General features: G+C 47.6%; 1 protein-coding gene across 1 annotated transcript in view; it reads right to left on the reverse strand.

Moving 5' to 3' along the window:
• Positions 1–369: 369 nt before the first annotated feature.
• The window catches only part of LOC148333039 (protocadherin-16-like), an 81,874-nt gene continuing 63,134 nt past the window's right edge, over positions 370–19,109 (reverse strand). The window contains exons 6-21 of the mRNA XM_088301345.1: positions 17,983–19,011; positions 17,043–17,230; positions 16,862–16,958; positions 16,536–16,693; positions 13,903–14,749; positions 9,841–10,080; positions 8,821–8,946; positions 7,830–8,039; positions 6,523–7,389; positions 6,334–6,447; positions 6,047–6,258; positions 5,604–5,755; positions 5,365–5,495; positions 4,322–4,608; positions 4,101–4,242; positions 370–4,026 (exon numbers count right to left, since the gene is read on the reverse strand). Coding sequence (XP_088157471.1) covers positions 1,430–4,026; positions 4,101–4,242; positions 4,322–4,608; positions 5,365–5,495; positions 5,604–5,755; positions 6,047–6,258; positions 6,334–6,447; positions 6,523–7,389; positions 7,830–8,039; positions 8,821–8,946; positions 9,841–10,080; positions 13,903–14,749; positions 16,536–16,693; positions 16,862–16,958; positions 17,043–17,230; positions 17,983–19,011 — 7,397 coding nt within the window. The 3' untranslated portion in view covers positions 370–1,429. The remainder of the gene's footprint in view (positions 4,027–4,100; positions 4,243–4,321; positions 4,609–5,364; positions 5,496–5,603; positions 5,756–6,046; positions 6,259–6,333; positions 6,448–6,522; positions 7,390–7,829; positions 8,040–8,820; positions 8,947–9,840; positions 10,081–13,902; positions 14,750–16,535; positions 16,694–16,861; positions 16,959–17,042; positions 17,231–17,982; positions 19,012–19,109) is intronic.

The raw sequence follows: 19,109 nt of genomic DNA on the forward strand, positions 1-19,109 counted from the left end.
AAGCGGTCATTTTGGCCAAATACAAGGGCACGTATTTTGGAGAATTCGGTCCATCATAGCTCTTATTCTGTTCAGGGTCATCGCTTGAGCCTTTCCCAGCTGAAGGGAGACTCCACCCTGAACTGGTTTCCAGTTAAATACAGAGCACAGAAAACCTTTCACAGTGACCGAAATACATATTCAAGTTAGCAAAACATTCACCTTCGTTTAAAATGTCGTCTATTGGGCATCGTTGTCTGTCGGTGAAACGATAAGGTGTGGATACGCAGCACCAGCGTTTTATTTCGATAGCAAACTTGAAGACACAAAATGGACCAAGTTTCCATCAAAGTTCTTTAATCAGGCACTTGAGTTCAAAACATTCCTCCCGAAGTGACACAGGTCCATACACGAAAAAAAAAAAAAAGCCATAAGGTACCTTAAGTCGATTAGCGGATATATCTGGCCATGTTCGCTTGCCGCTGTTCTGCAGAATAATTTACACAAAGCCTCTGAAGTTTCGGAGGCCGACCAACAAAATAAATAATAAAACACCACCGAATACCATGCATACTTTTTAACGTTTTCAAGAATTAAACGGGAAAGTGAGTAAATTAATTACAAGGATGAAGAAATTTCGTTCGTTTGGACCTTGGCAACATTGTTCTATTTAAATTGCTTAAAGGCATCCGTCTGGTGAAATATGGCTAAAGATAAAACATTCTTGTTGTTGTTGGAACATTCAGTGACGTTCCTGATTTGCCGTCCTTTGAAAAACAAAACAAGTGTCGTATGTCTTTTTTTTTAGCTTAGCAGCAACGCTTGGGAGCTTCCATTGTGTTACGTTGAACTCGATCTGTTTTCTCAAGTCCCATTCATGAAATCACCTTCCGACGGCGCACAACGGGGAAGCGGTAAGGCCAGCTCTGATAAATTAAAGCGCCTGAAAGACACATTCTGCAAGCGCTTCACATTCTTGATGAACTTCCGTTGCGGCGGACTTTGTACAAGCAGAGACGTCACGGTCGAAATATATTTACAATGATCTGCAACAACATCCGGAAAAAAAACAAAACACCGTTGAGAGTTACAGTACAGACAAGGATACAGTACAAGCTAAAAATTGACAAATATAGAAACAAGAGTTGTTTTTTTTTTTTTCCGATAACCCATTGAGACTCGAATGCCATGTTTGTGTGAGAAAACCAAATGCAAGTATAAAAATATAGACGATGCGTTTTCTACAAAATATTGACATCATGTTGGAATCCCGCCCCCCTTGTTTGAATCAACATGGACCGAGAGGGGAATAAAGTTGGGGATAAGAACATAGTCCGATGTAGCCCAAAGTCCACTTGGGCCCTTTCAGTTTGTCTTCAACCAGCCCCACCACATGTGCCAAAAACGCAGGAAAAAAACAGAAGTTGCGGTTTGAGATTGTCTCGAAAGTTCAAATCCTCAGTTCAGCTTCGTCAATGTGCTCCAGATTGTGTTCCGTTGCGCTGATGACGGATGCCGATGGGCCCTGGGAGACGCTGAAGGGCGTGACGGCCGGAGAGCGCGTCGCCAGCGGCGACAGGGACGGGGAGAAACTCGGGGACATGGCCACCGAGCAGATGGATCCCTCGCTGCTCAGGGGGGACCTCCGGAAAGTGGACAGGTGGGGGAACGTCCTCCCCGCAGCGGGCTTGGGCGGTACAGTTTTTGCGCTAGGATGCGCCACGGAGGTGATCAGCGGCGGCGGGTCGATTCTGGACTCCGCTTTGCTTTTGCGGTGGAACGAGCGGCGGGGATGAGGCGGAGCCGTTTCATCTTTTAAACGCGCTATCTCGGTGAAAACGCTGGCTAAAGGTTGGAACTGGGGGCACCAGTTGAGCAGGTAGTCCCAGTTGTAGCTGCCCCTCAGTTCCTCGTCGCTGGCCACGATGGCAGTCAAGGAGCCGTCCACCATCGGCTTACCGTCCTCGGGAAACAAATAGTCCTTATGCTGGGAGACACTGAGACTCCGCCCCATGCCCACATACCCACCCCCCTCATCTCTGTAAATCGGCACTTGCCCGGCCAGCAGCGTACCGTTTAGGCTTCCCATTTTCTTTCCTTTGAACCAATCAATTGAGGGCTCGCAAGAAACGTCGGACAACTGGTCAGCGTCTTGCTGGATCCCCGAGTCGGGACCCCGGGCGGAGATGCGCTCCTGCATGGAAGAGGAGATGCTGGACACGCGAGGATATTCGTTTATCATCCTGATCTCGTCGTCTTCCGCCGCCTCTGCCTCAGCTGAGCCGCGGCCGCTGGAGTGGGAGGGGTCCAGGGATCCTCCACGCATGTACGGACCGCCGCTGCTGCTGCCGCTGCTCTGATCCGCGGCATACCCGGGAAGGGTCTGGTGGTAAATAATCTCATTTGCGGCAATTTTCGTCTCCTCAAACTTGTGCAGCATGGTGGCCGACGCCTTGGTTCGTCTGTGTCTTTTTTGATCTTTCCTCTGGCGCCTCAATTTAACAAAAAAGAGCGCCACGGCGATTATGCAGAGTATCACGATCGTTCCGAGCGACACGGCGATGACGCTGACGAGCAGCATGTTCATGTCTGTGGCGAGGCCGAAGGAGGTGTGGCTTACGTCAATGGTCACTTTGACTTCCGCCGTGCGTGACGTCTCCAGAGGGCTGTGGGCGGTCAGGTCGAGCGTCATGAGGCGCACTTCTCTTTTGGAGCGGCTCGCGTGTCGGCCATAGCTGTCCATCTTGACAGCGATGGCGCCGGTTGATTTGTTGACTTCAAAATAAGGCGAACTGCCCGACAGAGAGTACAAGACAATTCCGTCCAGTCCGCCGTCTTCATCTCTGGCTTGCACTCTGCCAATGATCTGACCTTTCTTGGCATCCTCGGGCACGTTAAACGAGAACTCCGGGGCGGTAAAAACAGGATCATACTCATCCTCCCCGGAGACATAAACTTGCACTGTGACAGTAGCAGAAAAGTTGCCGGCATCAACGGCAGAAACCATAAAATGGAAGGAGTTGACTTTCTCAAAGTCAAAAGTTGAGCGGGTCCGCACTTCTCCGGATGTTTGGTTGATGACAAACGCTTCTCTTCCATCTTGAGAATCCTCTAGCATGCAGTATCGCAACTTTCCAAAGACCCCTTTGTCATAGTCGATGGCATGCAGCATGGTCACTAAGGCATTTTTGGGCTGATTCTCCCGGATGCTGGCGGTTACTTGATTGAGCGGAAAGAAGGGCCAGTGGTCGTTGATGTCCTTTACGTCAATGCTAACCGGGGCAAAGGCGTAGTGTCCCAAGCCATCCGTGGCTTGGACGACAATCATGTGGGACAACTGGTTCTCACTGCCAAGAGGTCGCTGTAGCTTCAAGGCCCCGGTCCACTGGTCCACCTGGAAAAGGCCCGTCTTGTCGCCTGAGCTTATGGAGTACCGCACCTCCCCATTGGGAGAGGAGTCCGGATCTGTGGCAGACAGATGCAAGACTTCTGTTCCTGCAGCGGCACTCTCGCTCAGCACCACGTTGTACTCTCCTCGGCTGAAAGTCGGAGGGTTGTCGTTGACGTCCGTAACACTGATTAGGATCGGCACGCAGGAGCTGCGCTGGGGGATCCCCCGATCAGACACCACCACGGTCAGGTTATAACTTGACACGGCTTCAAAATCCAGCTCTTCCACCAGGATCAGGCTTCCGACCGTCTGGAAGCCCCGGCCTTCCAAGAAGCGCACGCTGCTCTCAATCTGGAAGGCGTTACCAGAGTTGCCACTGGCAATGGCAAAATCAAAACCACTGTTGTCACGTGACAGGTCCCCGTCCGCTGCCTCTAAGGTCAGAACGGTGGAGCCGGGAAGCTGGTCTTCAGACACGGATGCTCTATACTCGGACTGATGGAAGGCGGGGGCGTTGTCGTTGATATCAGACACTTGGACTTGGATGGTAGCGACGGATTTGAGGGAAGGAGATCCCTGATCTCGAGCCTCTACAACCACCAGGATGGAGGGATTCTCAAAGTCGAATTTAGTTTTTTGGTTGACAAACAGAGTGCCTGCAAAGAAACGGAAAATAATTACATTTGCACTTTCATGAGAGTTTGACAAATATGGAGCAGAAGAATATTACCATTGCTTGGGTCAATGGAGAAGACGCCTCTTGTGGATGACAAGACTCGGTAGGTGATCTTTCCGTTGTCCCCGGAGTCGGAGTCAGTGGCCGTTACGGTGATGAGAGCACTGCCTACCGGGAGGTGCTCTGATACCGACACCTGTTCGGATGCCAAGCCATGTATTTATTAATATTAAACAGTCGCGTTGGCGATGAAAACGGTGCAGTCGCGGGAATACCTGATATAAATCCTGGGTGAAGACCGGTGCGTTGTCATTGACGTCTTCCACCAGCACGGTCAGATTGGCTTCGCTTTGATGTTCCGAGTCCGATGAACGGATGGTCAGAGTGTACCATGTCCTCACCTCATAGTCCAGTGATTTTGTCAGAGACACGCCACCGCCGTAGCAGTGGATTCCGAACATGCCCTTGCTCTCGCCGTCCAGGTAGAGCGTGTAGGAAAGGGCCGGGCCGGAATCCACGTCGTTTCCCGTCACTTGACTGATAATTGTGCCTATCAGGGTGTCTGGAAATGAAACAAGAGGGAGGAGAAGATTGAGGACATTTAATGAGGGCCAGTTTTGAAAACGATTTTGTCTGTGTGGGCAGACTATTTTTTGTGATCCTCACCCTACCGTCTCTGCCAGCTCATAATTACATCTGAGAAAGCCTTTAAAGTGCCCATTTGAGAACGTTTTTTGCAGTGGCACCATGTTGCTAGTGCGAGTCATTCCTGCTTATTAGCCTCTGGACCACAGACAGGGAGGACAGTTTTGGGTTCCAGGGCACCGGTTCCATCCATTCATTTTCAGTAGCGCTTATCCTGGTCCAGATTGAGGGTGGCGTCGGGGGAAAATGAAGGACCACGCCCCGCACTGGTTGGCAGTCAAATGCAGGGCGATGGTGAATGGGGCACTGACCTGGAATCTTGCCTACGGCAGCTGTGTGAACCACTACACTACCAACGGCCTCATTAATGATCTTACTCATTTAAATGTTAAACGAGCTATTAAAAGACAGAATTTCGGGGGTCTGTGTGGTGATGTGCTCAAAACTGATTCTAGTCGCTCAAAACACTTTATTGAGCTTGACATGCAAGTGAAGCCAGAACTTCCTTAAGAATAGTCTTCAAAGAATGGATTATAGTCCTGTAATTATAGCCGCTACGTACAAAAATGTTCTTGCTTTGCTAAATAAATAAGAAATGAAATTCTTTGGCGAATCGTGAACACAAACTCTCTCACTTTCTCACTGAAACGATCAAACTTGGCCGGCCACTTACCCTCAGGCACTCGAATTTCCCGAGGCACAGGAATCACGGGGCTGTTGTCGTTGAGATCGATGATGATCACGGTGAGAGTGGCAGAACCAGCCAGTCGCGGGGTTCCACGGTCTGTTGCCGTGACGACAAGCCTAGTTCCACAAAAGAAAAAAAAAAACTGAACAAAACTCTTAATGCAGAGCTCATTTAACGCATAGAGCAAGACGGGCGGAAAAAAAGAAAAGAAAACAAAGACTGACTTTGTTTGCGTCCAGATCTCTCGGTCCATGATGGCTGTGGTGCTGATGCTGCCAGTCAGCGGGTCGATCTTGAACAGACCGCTCATAGATGACGACCTGATGGAATATGTCACCTGGCCATTTTGACCCTGGTCCACGTCGTTTGCCGCAACCTACAAGAAGATTGAATGAAACGATAGAAACAAAAAGCTGTTTCAGCGTAACTTGATCATATTGCCAAAGGAGTCCAAATGAAATAAAAATGGGCTCCATGGAGCCGCTTCCAAGGCACAGCTGATTGAGTACATTCAGCAGGAGTGCTGAGAATACAAGCATTCATGACTGCGCCTCGCTGAAACTATCCAGGCGGCTAAAGGGTGAAGAATGTTTCGATTCTGCTCCATAACTTCACACTTCACAACAGCCAACCACAATAAACTCCGGCAAAGGGTGGAGGAGCGCACCTGGATAATGGGAAAATCGTGACCCTGCGCCTCTCGGATATAGGCCACGTAGTTCTGGAGCTGGAAGCGAGGCAAATTGTCATTGACGTCCTGCAGGATCAAGTTAACCGCCATGAAGGAGCTGGAGGATGCCGTTTCGGCTTTCACCACAAGGCGGAGTTTAGGGGTCTCCTCGTAGTCTAGCCCTTCAGATTTCTGGACCCAGATTTCACCTGATTCACGAAAAGAACAGCACATTGAAAGGGTACAAGTCTTTTGGAACATATGCTGCCACTTTGACCTCTTACCGGTAATGGTGTTTATTCCAAAAGACTGCAAGCTGTTTCCACTGAAAAGGCTGTAGCTGACTCCGTTTTGAGAGCCATCTGGGTACTGGGCTTGGGTCTGGGTGACCACAGTGCCTACAACATAAAATGGATCCAATGGGAATGCAGACTTGGAAAAGAACAATGACGATTATCTTTCATCTCTCGTACCTTTCGCAGCATTCTCCTGCAGACTGACGTCTCGCGCCGCCCGAGAGAAGCGAATCCCACGGTAGGTCTGTTCCTTGATATAAACAATGACCACCCCCAAGGAGGACTGAGCCGGATTGCCTTGATCCATGGCCTGGACGATCAAAGTTCTCTGACTTTGGGTCAGCGCCTGCAGCTTCTCGGTGGCTTGAATGGCTCCTGTCAGCGAGTTGATGGTGAAGCCTCTCACGGGGTTGGCGAAGCGATAAAAGACGGAGCCGTTGGCCCCAAAGTCTTTGTCCTCGGCCCTCATGGTGGCCAGTATTCTTTGGCTCGACACACTGCTGGCGGAAACGTTCAAAATAAGTGGGTCCTGAATGAAGAAGGGGGCGTTGTCGTTGACATCCTGGATGTGGACGGTGACCCGGGCGGTGGCGTTGCGAGGGTTCGAAGGCGACGAGTCAGCGGCGCACACTTCGAAGGTGTAAGAGGCGGTGCGCTCTCTATCGAGAAGCGCCGCTGTGATGATACGGCCCGTGTTCTGATCGATGATGAACATGCTCTGGGAGCCCTGGCTGAGGAAGTACACAACCTGGCTGTTGGGGCCCTCGTCCAGATCGGTGGCTTTCACGTCCAGAACCAACGAGCCAATCGGCACATCTTCAGACACGTCGGCCGTGTAAGTGTTGCTGGTGAACTGCGGGCTGTGGTCGTTCATGTCCGTGACGGTCACCTCCACGGTGGCGCTGCTGCTTCGCGGCGGGTTCCCCTGATCCTGAGCGGCCACCGTCAAGGTGTACCTGGCTCTCTTTTCCCGATCCAGACGGCCGGATGTGGACAGTGCACCAGATTGTCCGTCCAAGTGGAAATCTCCTGCAGGGTCTCCAGCTGCAAAGACAGCAAAGTCAACACTAGGAATTGAAATTGTGGATTCTGGAGATATTTATTAGTGATAGACCGATTATCAACTGGGCCGATTAGCCGGGCCGATATTTGGCATTTTGACGATTATCTACATCAGCTTTTATTTATTTATTTATTTATTTATTTTTAACTTTCAAGGCCAGTAAATTAAAAGCTGTTTTATTTTGACTCGCGGCAGCACACTTCTCTCTCTCTCTCTGCTGTGCTGGTGGCCCTGCCTGCAGAAGCAGATTGACCCGCCCACAGCACAATCTGATTGGTTCCTGCATGCACTACTTTGCCGAAATTTGAATAATGTCAGTCCCATTTATCCTGAAAAGTGGTTGTGGATACATTCACGTCTTTTGCCACCGCGATGGAGCACGGCAACCATTTAGCGGTACAGTCACGCGTCACATCCTCACCCGTAATTCTGTAGTTCAGCTTCCCGCCATCTCCCGCATCCTGGTCGGTGGCTCGCAGCGTGAAAAGGAGCCGAGACTCCAAGTTCTCCGGCACCTCGATGCCGTAGTACTGCCGTCCAAAGACGGGGGCGTTGTCGTTCTCATCCAGCACGCGTACGCTCAAAGTGGCTTTGGCATAGTTCGGGGGAAGGCCTCCGTCCTTTGCATAAACTGCGGCAAAAAAAAAACACAACAAGAAAGGAAGCGTGATGTGCTTGACAGCAGCGGTCGAGGCTGTCGTAAGGAGAGAAAAGGTAAACACGCTTGCGAGTCGACGCGTCACCCGGAGACATTTCGAAGAATTACGAGGCCACCAGAATCTAATGGCGCCAAAGTGTTTTTGTTCGGTCTACTCCATTGTGATTGCGCTGCCTTTGATCACCACTTTAAAGGAGATATATTTTGCCCCCCCCCTCACACAATTTAAAACCGTTCTTACACCAAGATGACATAATGTCGTCAAAATAAAATTTTAAAATGAAGTACTTTTCAAACAAAGTTTTGTTTTGCCCCACGGTCGTGTCTCATGCAAATGAGCCACTGCTCCTCTACTGCAGCACCATGCCCAGTGTGGCTATGGTTGCCATGACGATGAGGAAGTAGAGGGTTGCAATGAGGCAAGCGGCCACACTGGCCCAGAAGGTTAAAAAAAATGAAATAAAAAATTGTGAATTAATGAGAAGAGTGAAAACCAAATATTTTGCAAATTTCTAAAACTGTTCTGCAAATGCTCCATGCTGTGTTCACCTCAGGATTTAAAAAAAAAAAAAATAATTTCGTAGGGATATGAATTATAATGATTCAGTATTAGCATAAAATACCTATTTTCCCTGTGAGAGATTCGAATCGTGCACCACAAAACCTGTGAGGCTCACCACTAGCGCACCGCGCGGCCCAACATTTTGTTCCGCCACAACATTTCGGACATTGATGACATTTCGCAAGGTCATACCTGTGACGGTGTAGTACTCTCGCAACTCCCTATCAAGCGGCTGCGTCGTGGTGACGACGCCAGTCACCGGATTGATGGTAAAACCTTCCACGGCGCCGCCGCCATATGTCACCTCCCCGTTGGATCCTTCAAGAGAAACACATCAAAATGACTTGGATTAAAAAAGCAGCTTTTCCTATTTTTCTCGCCCCGTTATTTGTTTGTGCCGAAGCAACTCAGCAACGAGGCTTCTCCAGGTGTCGGCATGCCTCGTTGCGTGCGATAGCGCAATGGCGTCTGGCGGAAAACTCGCCTTGTTTACTTCGCTAATTACTTTTGGAGAGAGAGTTTACAATGCGTTGGGTTTTATTTGCTTCTGAGTCACGCGGCATGGAAATGCAACGCCCCCCCCCCTTCGTCCATTAAAAAAAAAAAAACAGCACAATAGAAGAATGTTTGTTGGACGCGGAGTTTGCAATTGTGAGAGCGACATGGTTCGAACATCTAACTTTGTTGTCATCGTGCTATAATTTATATCATTCCGTGCTTTGAGAGATGTGACTCACAAATTTGGGAAAAATAGAATTTATTCTGGTGTTAAGTATGCCAAAGCCGGCAGGAAAACTACTTTATCGACTGGACTTTTGTATATTAAAATCAGCTTGTTTAAAAAAAAATACAATAAAAAAAAAATTCCTCTCTAGAGGAAAGTGCAACATAAACGGTCGTATTTTTTTTCGAGAGAGAACAAATCATGCAGACATGTTGAAAGGTTTTGAATGATGATGCTATAAATACACCAGCGTCATTTTGCGCCATTGCGTTAGCGCTGAACTTGAGTTTTTTTTTTGTCGGGGACACACTCATATTCACAATTTCGTGGCGCATTTTTAATGAGCCAAAAGCACATCGATCGCTTTGACGTCTGCTAATTAGTTCAAGCAAACAGGGTGCGTCAGCCATTAGCTGTGATACCGCACACAGAAAATAAAAACGAGGACGCCTCCGTATTTTCTATCGGAGCCATCCACGCTTTTTCACCTTGGTCCAGGTCAAAGGCGGACACCGTCAACACGGCGGTCCCTCGCGGTTGGTTTTCGGAGATCTGTGCCTCGTAGTGGCTCTCCTCGAACTGGGGCACTTGGTCGTTGACGTCGACCACAAAGACGCGCAGCAGCTGGCTGGACGAGCGGCGGGGGACGCCGTGGTCCTCGGCCACGATGGTCAGGTTGAAGACGTCCTGCTCCTCGCGGTCCAGCGGTTTGAAGATGGACAAAGAACCTGCACGGGAGACAAATTGGCGGGATCATTTTTTTATTGATTTCTTTTTTTTTCACAATTGTTAGTTTTTATTTTGTTTGGACTTTTTTCTTCCCCATTCCTATAAGGTTTTTTCAGAGCAGTTTTTTAAGTTTTTATTTTTAATTCTTATATGGAAATGTGTCATTTGATTAGTTTTAGGATCAGTTTTAGTTTTTTAAATATATGGTTATTTGTGCAAGTGCAAGATTGTCACACTAAGTAATGTGTAATAAAGTCAACTAAAATTGGAAATAACTTTTTCAATCTTTCCTCTTCTGCACGGACATAAAAAAAAATCCTGAAATAAATTTATTGACCCTGAAAGCTTGAATATGCAATGAACAGACAAAGATAAACTAAGGACATTTTTTTCAGTTTTTTTCATTATATTTTGTGAATGAAAATTATTTTTCCGAATTTTTCTTGTTAGTATTCGTCCACTCAAACAACTTTTGAAAAAAGTACTTGAACAGTTGGCCTAGAAAATTTTAGAGATCAAATCAAGTTCACATGCAGAGGTTACAGCGCATTTTAGGTTCCTCTTGAAATTTCCCCCGAAAGTTCCTGAACTTTGTGTGAGTCTTGTGGTCCATCTATTTACAGGACGACCATGAAAACATGCTGATATCATCAAAGGTGAAAAAAACCCACGCTGCTCTCCGACAAGACCGGCCCAATAGCGTGAAAGCACGCAGAGTTTTGCTGACCTGGACGCTCGCTATTTGGTCCGCCACTGCGCCGACAGCTTGCAAGCGGTCTGGCCGTAATTTACGAGATTTTCCACAGCATCGCACGGCGGCCGTCAAGGAAGAAGCCGTAAACACGCGCTCTAGACACGCAACATCAAGGCCTGCCGTGCTCGCTGGAAATGAGGAGCCACGTGAAGCCTTTTATTTTCATCCTTTAGATCATGAGCTTGAATTGATTCCTTTTCAATTCCATGCTTGAAATTGCAACGTAAAAGAAAAAGAAAGCCGACGCCGGTTTGTTTTGGATTCGCTCTCAGATGCTTTTGCCCTTGAGCTTTTAATCTGGTCCGAGTTGCCGCTTTGAATTTTTTTTTTTCCTTTTGACTCACTCCGTGATCCAGCTCTAGCCCCGATCACTCATAGCACATGTGAAAGGTAAAAAGTTAAAAAAAAAAAAAAAGAATTTCATTCGGGGTGTTTCCAACATGTAATGCTTTGTGGCGCCACAAATTTTTGACGACACAGGGTTGGCTGGCTGAAAAACTAAACTGATAAAAATATTGAATGTGTTGCAAACCAGGCAGTGTGTCTTTAAGAGGCGGGGCCCGGGGTGGTGCCATGTGACGTTGGCCAGTTTGCTTTTGTGTGTCTGGTTGTGTTTATGTTTGGACTCCTGACTTTCAAAAAACAACTGAAAAGCACATCAGCAATTGCAGCTCTCCTTTCCCACAAGCGCAGACATTACCGGTGAACTTCCACTAACTATATCTTGTCCTTCAGCAACTTCGCTGAATCTATGGTGGGATATCCACCTCTGGACAATAAAACAAAACACCCATATCTCATTGGTTCTTCTGAGAATGCCTCCCATACCAAAGTCAAATTGGCACTGCGTGAAATCCTTGATTGAATCGAAAATCGAAGTGAATCGAAAATCTAAGTGAATCGAAAATCTAAATTGAAACGGGCCCTTGTGTATCAAATCGATTTTTAGAAATTTCAATCAATACCCAGCCCCACTCGTCACCAACAAAAAACAATCGTGCATAGAAAACTTGAACGTGACAGGCCGCACCTACGTTGCCATCACGCACGGGAACTTGAGGACGAGGGGGTGGGCGGAGCCCGCCACGCGTCTCCGACGCCACAACAAAGCCCAGAGGACTAAACAGCCCGAGGTCAGCGTTTTGACTAAGCGACGCAGTCTCACGCGAGCGCACAGTCGCACACAAACACGTGCGCACGCATAAACATGCGTAACCGATCCCACTCCTCTAATGGTTCCCAGAAGCCCGAGCAGGAGGTTCTTTGCTCGCTCATGGATGATGGCGTGTGTGTGTGTGTGTGTGTGCGTGTTTCATATTTGTCAGGCCCTCTTCATCTGTCTGGCCTCCAACTGAGAGAAATAAGTCAGAACGGGTAAAAGTCGAGTTGCGATCCCGTCTGAAGTTTTGCAGACAACGACAAGAGTTTGCCTGTTTACAGCAGCTGATGAAAGGAAGTGGGGGGGGGGAGGGTGAAGATGGCGTCTTTTCGCTGTTCAAAGGTGAACAGATATCCAGCGCCCGGAGAAATTTACAGGTGCTGCAAATTGTTCAAAAGGGGAGCCGTGAAATGACATGAACAGGTGAACACATGTGGACCGTCTGCAGCGCCGCTGGAATGGAATTCGCAGCAGGTGGTGGAAATATAAAAAGGGAGCAAGGGGGATGGATGTTGCAGTGCGCATTTGAAAATGCAAAAAGAAGCTTGAAATGAATCCTGCACTCAAAAGTTCGACCAGAGTAGTTCCCATATATCAATCATGACGTAACTTTATTGGGGGGGAAAAAATGGACATGAATGCAGGCAATTTGTATGTTTCATCTCAGCTATCATGACTCATGTTTTGTGAACCTCAATTGTAATATTTGTTGTCCTTGTTGAAATTGTATTAAAAAAAAAAAAGGTTTCCCCAGCAGTTTATTTTCTCCTTTTCATAGTTTCTGCTGCACTGCTTTCAGTACGTGAACGAAAAATAATAAAAATAAACTCAAACCGCCTTGTTAAGTTTGTGGTTTCAAAAAAATAAAAAAATCAATCCAAACTCTAATGACATTTTACGGTTATCATACCAACTAAAATTAACTTTAATCATAACCATGTCCTTCGTTTTTGTCTTTGTTAATTAACTTTCACGGTTTACTTTAAATATATATTTCCGTATTACAGTTCGGCCATGAGGGAGGAGGAAAATTTAACAGTTCACGAATCAGCGAATACGAAAACTCAATACAACTAAATTTGACAGTTGTTTAGGAATTGTAGTTTACGTTCAAATAGTGACATGTACTCCACACAAAAAATAAATAAACTAAAACTAATGTTAAAACTAATAAGAACTAAATTAAAATGAGGCATCCCACCCCCCCAAAAAAAATCCCACTAAAAAAAAAACAAACATTGTTCAAAGATTAATGAACACAAACTGAATTTAAAAAACAAAACAAAAAAAAACGTAATAAAACTAAATATAACGAAAAATGCCAAATGATTATAATTCTGATGCAGGCCCATGTGACTTAAAACTATCTGAGCAATGGGAGTGTTGAACCAAATGTTTTGTTATAAAGTGAGTTTGTATAGTATTGATGTTTTTTTTAATAAACGCAACAAGATAGCGGTGGTGGATCAAGTTGAGTGAGTCCACATCGATATCCCAGGTGCCAAATTAGCGTTAGCCTTACAGCATCACCAGTGTTGGCTTTTGAAAACGCACTTTATGCGCCACATACACAGAAATTCTGCATTCTGGTATGAAGTGTTGCCGCCATAAATGAAAATAGAATTTAGTCTTTTAGGGTTCTGGTTTTATGGGGAGGGTTAAATGCGCTAGCAAGTTTGGACGCAGGACAGAGGGGTGAACATCTCGTCTGGAAGGAGTCTCAGACTCTCCACAATTCCCCAATACTCCACAAAAAGCGAGAAGATTTGTTGCTCGTCGCTTTTATTGGAGGGAGAAATAGTTGTTTGAGGGCTCGGAAAATATTTTGGCAACACTCATCTCAAGTCTTCTAACGGGCCTGGAGACTAATTGATGCGCCATCCCGATTTTCTCTCGAGCGGAACTTACCGGTGTTGGGGTTGAGGCTGAAGGTTCCGCCCGTGTTTCCCGACTGGACTCTGTAGGTCACCCTGCCGTTCTCCCCTCGGTCGGCATCCCTGGCCATGACGTAGAGCGCCACAAAGCCGATGGGCTGGTCCTCCATCACGCTGACCGCCGTCGGCGAGCTGAACACCGGCGAATTGTCGTTCTCATCTGTCACGTAAATCCTCGCCGTGACCGAGCTCCACAGCCTCTCGTTTTCGTCCACAGCGGAGTCCGTTGCTTTTACCACCAAGATCAGGCTGGGGTTGACCTCCTGGTCCAGCTCTCGGTTTAAGGTAAGGACCCCGGTGGAAGGGTCCAAGGTGAGCAGATCGGGTATATCCGGAAACTGTTGGACGATGGAGTACCTCAGGTCACTATTGGGCCCACTGCCATCCTTGTCTGTGGCCTGGAAGGTGAAGACCGAAGTACCCGGCTGGACGCTCTCCGAAATGACCACCGTGACGGGGTCCTCGGGGAAATGAGGGGCGTGGTCATTGCTGTCCTTTACGTTAATGTCCAGGTGGACCAGGGTGCTGACGGGCGGAGCCCGAGAGAAGTCGTCCACCTCGATCTGCAACGTGTAGTGCGCATCCTCCTCGTAGTCAAGAGGCCGAGCCAGGTAGACATCTCCGGTCAAGCGGTCCACCACAAAAGTCCCGTCCCTGTCGGTGCCACCCACCACCATGTAGGTAACGGCGCCCTCTGCGGGGCTTTCTTCATCGTGGAGGCGGACGGAACCGACGACGGAACCCGGCTTGGCCTCTTCCACGGAGTTGAAAGCTATAGAATGTGAGTTGGGCTTGGAAGAGGGTCTGCTCATGCTGAGAACCTGCAATTAAAAAAAACAAAAAAAAAACAGGAGTTTTACATGAGGAGCTGGTGGCAAATAATAATTACATGAAGTACAAAACCAAAAAATAGGTTTTGGGATTTTTGGAAAAAGCAGAAACAGATCTGATGCACTAGCCGGCATGTGTTCTCGGGGAAATAAAACCAGTTACAGGAGTTTTTTATAGACTAGAATCACAAGCCGCTGACATTAAGCCCATTTAATCCGATACCCATGTCAGTGCCGGGGAAAAAAAAGACAGCATTCTTCAAACGGACGCGAGTGAAACTTCTGTTTTATTACTACTCTCACTTTCATGGCAAAGCCTCAAAAATCAAGATTTTGACGCCATTTTGTGCTGAAACAGAATCACGTAGACCACAAGTGTCAAACTCAAGGCCCGGGGGCCAGAACTGGCCCGCAACCTCATTTCATGTGGCCCGCAAAGGGCAAATCACGTGCGTCCATTTCCAGTTTCTAGCACATTTTCTTCACTTTTAATAAAATTGAAATACAAGATTTTGCCATTTATCTGTTATCAATCCTCCTCTTTTAAAATAAAACGTAAGGTTATATGGGTTCACAGTCATAAGGGCCCTCTGGGGGAAACCAGAACTACGATGTGGCCGGTCCACAAAAATTATTTTGACACCCCTGACGAAGACAAATTAATTACTTTAGGATTCCTGCTTCTGATTAGTGCTAATTTGGGCAAATTCCCTCGTAGGAGTCGGTCAAAGAACAAGCGCTGAAATGTGCCCAAAATGGCTGCTTCAATCCAAAATGCTTCACTTCCTGTTTGGTTCTTCACACTTTTTTGCCGACATCTCCGACAAATGTTGTTGAAAATGGTGTCAGGGACGAAAAAATAAAATTCCAACGTTTTGGTGGGGTCGTAAAAATGCGTTTTGGACAGTCAAGTTCAAGATCTCGAAATACATTTGGACCAAGAGACCAGCAGTTGCAAACTGCAAATTGAAAAGTCACCAGGTATGTTGAGAGCCCCAAAATGGAGATTAATTTGTTATTGAACAACGATTCCAAGAGGGAGGTAAAAAAAATATAAAAAAATTTAATTAGGTTTTTCTTTTCCACATTTGAGGAAGCGCCCGGCAGTACGTCGGCCTTTTGACGATATGTGACATGACAAGCTATAAATTGCTTCCACATTAGACGGAAAAAGTGAGCCGTTCCAGCTCTGAATGTTGACCGACTTCGAAAATAATCGGCAGAAGATGATTAAAGGACGTAAAATAAACGCATCAGCAGGCAAGAACAACATGGCCCTGTTTAATCCAATTATTAAATAATTATGTCTTTAAAACTTCGGGAAAGAGTTAGCTATAAATTTGTTTATATGGCAACTCCATTTTCCTGGAACCGATATGTTCCTTCCTCGGTGTCAGCTTTCTGGGTTACAAATTAAAAAGAAGGACTCGCAAAATAATAGGCCGAAAATGGCCCATTTTGCTCTGCCACTCAATGTAAAAAGGCGGCTACTGTTTTGAAAGAGCGTTGAAGTCACCATGAAAAAAAAGTCCATCACAGCCGGCACTCGTCACACACGCCAGCTGGGAGTGTTTGATTCACACCCACTTTTCCATTTAAAAAAAAAATAAAAATCCCTTTTGAAATGTCATGGGGGGGAGAAAAAGGGAATGAGCCTTGTCTGATTCGTCTGAGAGGCCCCGCAGACGTGGACCCTCGCGGCCCCCCCCCACCGCCGCACACACACACGTCAAAACACACGCTGTTTGGGCTGGCCGGGTTCCAGCTCGGGTCTGACCTGAATGACGACGGAGCAGGAGGAGCTGCGAGGCGGCAGTCCTCGGTCGCTTGCCGTCACCGTCAAGGCGTACTCGGGCCGCTCCGAGTGGCTGAGGGGCGACGACGAGTGCAGCTCGCCCGTGTTGGGGTTCAGGAAGAAACGCTCGACCCTCGGACCTGGAAGACGTGAGGTCCTAAGGTTTACTGGACAGCTTCAGATGAAATTGAAACCAGATCCCTGCATTTTTTTTGTTTAATTCTATACAGTATGTAGCACATAACTTTCAAATTCCAAAATCAAACATTGTCATGTAAAGAATTTGCATAAAATGAAAACGTGCGTACCTGACAAAGAGTAGAGTATGGTGCCATTCTCTCCTTCGTCCGGGTCTTTGGCTTGTACCATACCCAGCAGAATCCCAGAGGACTGACCCTCCACAACCTGTTCCCCACGCAAATAAATATCACCAAAGTTAAGATCAAGTCATTTCATCCTTTTGTGTCTGGACAGTTTTAGTTACGTCACCTGTAAGATGAGTTTTTTCCCCGGGTGGCTGTGGACAAAAATCGGGGCGTTGTCATTGTCATCCAGCACGCTTATGAAGACGGTCCCAGTGGCGCTGCGTGACGGCGAGCCTCCGTCCTGCACGACCACCGCCAGCTGGTAGCTGGACTGCTGCTCCCTGTCCAGCGAGGCCCTTGTGCTCATTTCACCTGAAAGCGATGTGAGCCTTCATCAGAGCGGCGCTAACAGACTTTGATCTGATGACACGTGAGTACGATACCATGTCGAACATCCACATTGGGAGCTTGACGCATGCTGTCGAGACTTGCTACATTGCCAGAAAGGGATCACAAATCAGAGTTTGCGTCTCCTCCCACAGACTAACAGAGTCAGCGGGCCAATTAGAGCACAACGAGGCGCCGTCGCCACTGTCTGAATTATTCACCGCAGCGGGGGAAGGCGCAGTTTTCGCTTTAATTGATTTTGATTGTGAATTGATTTTAATTCTGAATAATTGAAATGTTCTGGGAAGGGGGGGGTGTCATAAATGTGTCATCCTAAAACATTTGCATCTTTGATTTGAAACCTTCTGCCAAGGACTAAAGCAATTGGCCCGGTTGTGACCTGATGGGATGAATTAATGATCGGATGGAATTTTCGACGGAAATAAAAGCATCTGATGGAATCACGGTGACATAGTGGTTAGTACACCTGCCGCAGTCGAGAGATCTTCGTTCAATAATCTATTGGAAAATTTCTCCGTGGAGTTAATTGAAGACTCGTTAAATGTGAGGACAAGTAGTCTACAAAATGGGTGGATGGACGAATCAGTGTGTGGATTCTGACGATAATTTTGTTGACCTTGGAAGGAAGAGCAACTAGTTATCTAGAGGCAAGGTAAAAATGGTAGCTATGAATTTAACTTAACTTAATGCACAGCTCATCCTTATTTGCGACTGACCTGTGTGCGAATTTATCAGGAAATTCCGGTCAGGGTGCAGCAGACGATAACTGAGGCGTCCATTGGAACCACTGTCCCGATCAGTGGCCAACACGTGACCAAAGCCCGTCCCCGCCGGCAGGTTTTCCCTCACAGCCAAGAAGACTCTGGTCTGCGCAAGTCGAGGTGGGTTGTCATTCTCGTCCGTCACAGATATCCTCACCGTGGCGCTGCCCGTCTTTTTCAGCTGTCCGTGACCTGCACTGGCCAGCACGGTCAGAAGATACATATCCTTGACTTCTCTGTCCAGGGCACTCTTCACGAAGAGCCAGCCGCTGTCCGAAGCAATTCCGAAACCGGCGGCATCGCCATCGGGTCGCAGGTGATACGAAAGAGGGTTGAAGTAACCAGAGCCCAATGTTTCTCGGTTCAATGCCCGGACTCGAAGGAAGCGCGTATTAATCGGTGTTCCTTCTTTGAGCTCCACTCTGTAGCTGAGGGTATCAAACATGGGTCCCTGGTCATTTTCCGCTTGGACATGGACCACGAGCATGAACGTTGCGCTAAGCTGAGGCACTCCGCTGTCTTTGGCAACCACTTGGAGATCATAGCGGGGGACGCTCTCAAAGTTGAGGACCCCAACCAGTCGTATCTCGCCGCTGCTGCGTTCTATGCTAAACGTTCTCTGGATGCCACTCGGAGACGACAGGTCAAAGTTCAGCTGTCCATTTGCTCCAGAGTCTCTGTCCTCAGCTTGTACGCGATACACCACAGTCCCCATTTCCGTTTGCTCCGGCAGCAGCAGGGACTCCGAGGATGAGGGAAGGAACACAGGTGGGTTGTCATTCACGTCGTCGATGGTGATGTGGACACGGGTATGGCCAAAAGCCGGGGGGTTGCCGGTGCGGACTTGCACTTCCAAGTCAAGCGTGGGCCGGGCTTCGTGATCCAGCGATAGGCTGGTTCGCAAGGCTCCGGTGTCCGCATCCACCGTGAAGTATCCTGTGGGGTCCCCAGAGCTGATGGTGTAGGCCATATCTCTAGGGGGGGCTGGCAGGAGGGGAAAACAAGACACAAACCAGAAGTTATCATTCCCCAAGAGGCTGCAGTGAAAGCACTTAAGCGTGCTCCAAAGACGCCATTTGTCA

Source organism: Idiotropiscis lumnitzeri, chromosome 7 (assembly GCF_059441095.1).
Source record: "Idiotropiscis lumnitzeri isolate Australia: NSW breed Sydney's pygmy pipehorse chromosome 7, RoL_Ilum_1.0, whole genome shotgun sequence".
Taxonomy (NCBI): Eukaryota; Metazoa; Chordata; class Actinopteri; order Syngnathiformes; family Syngnathidae; genus Idiotropiscis; species Idiotropiscis lumnitzeri.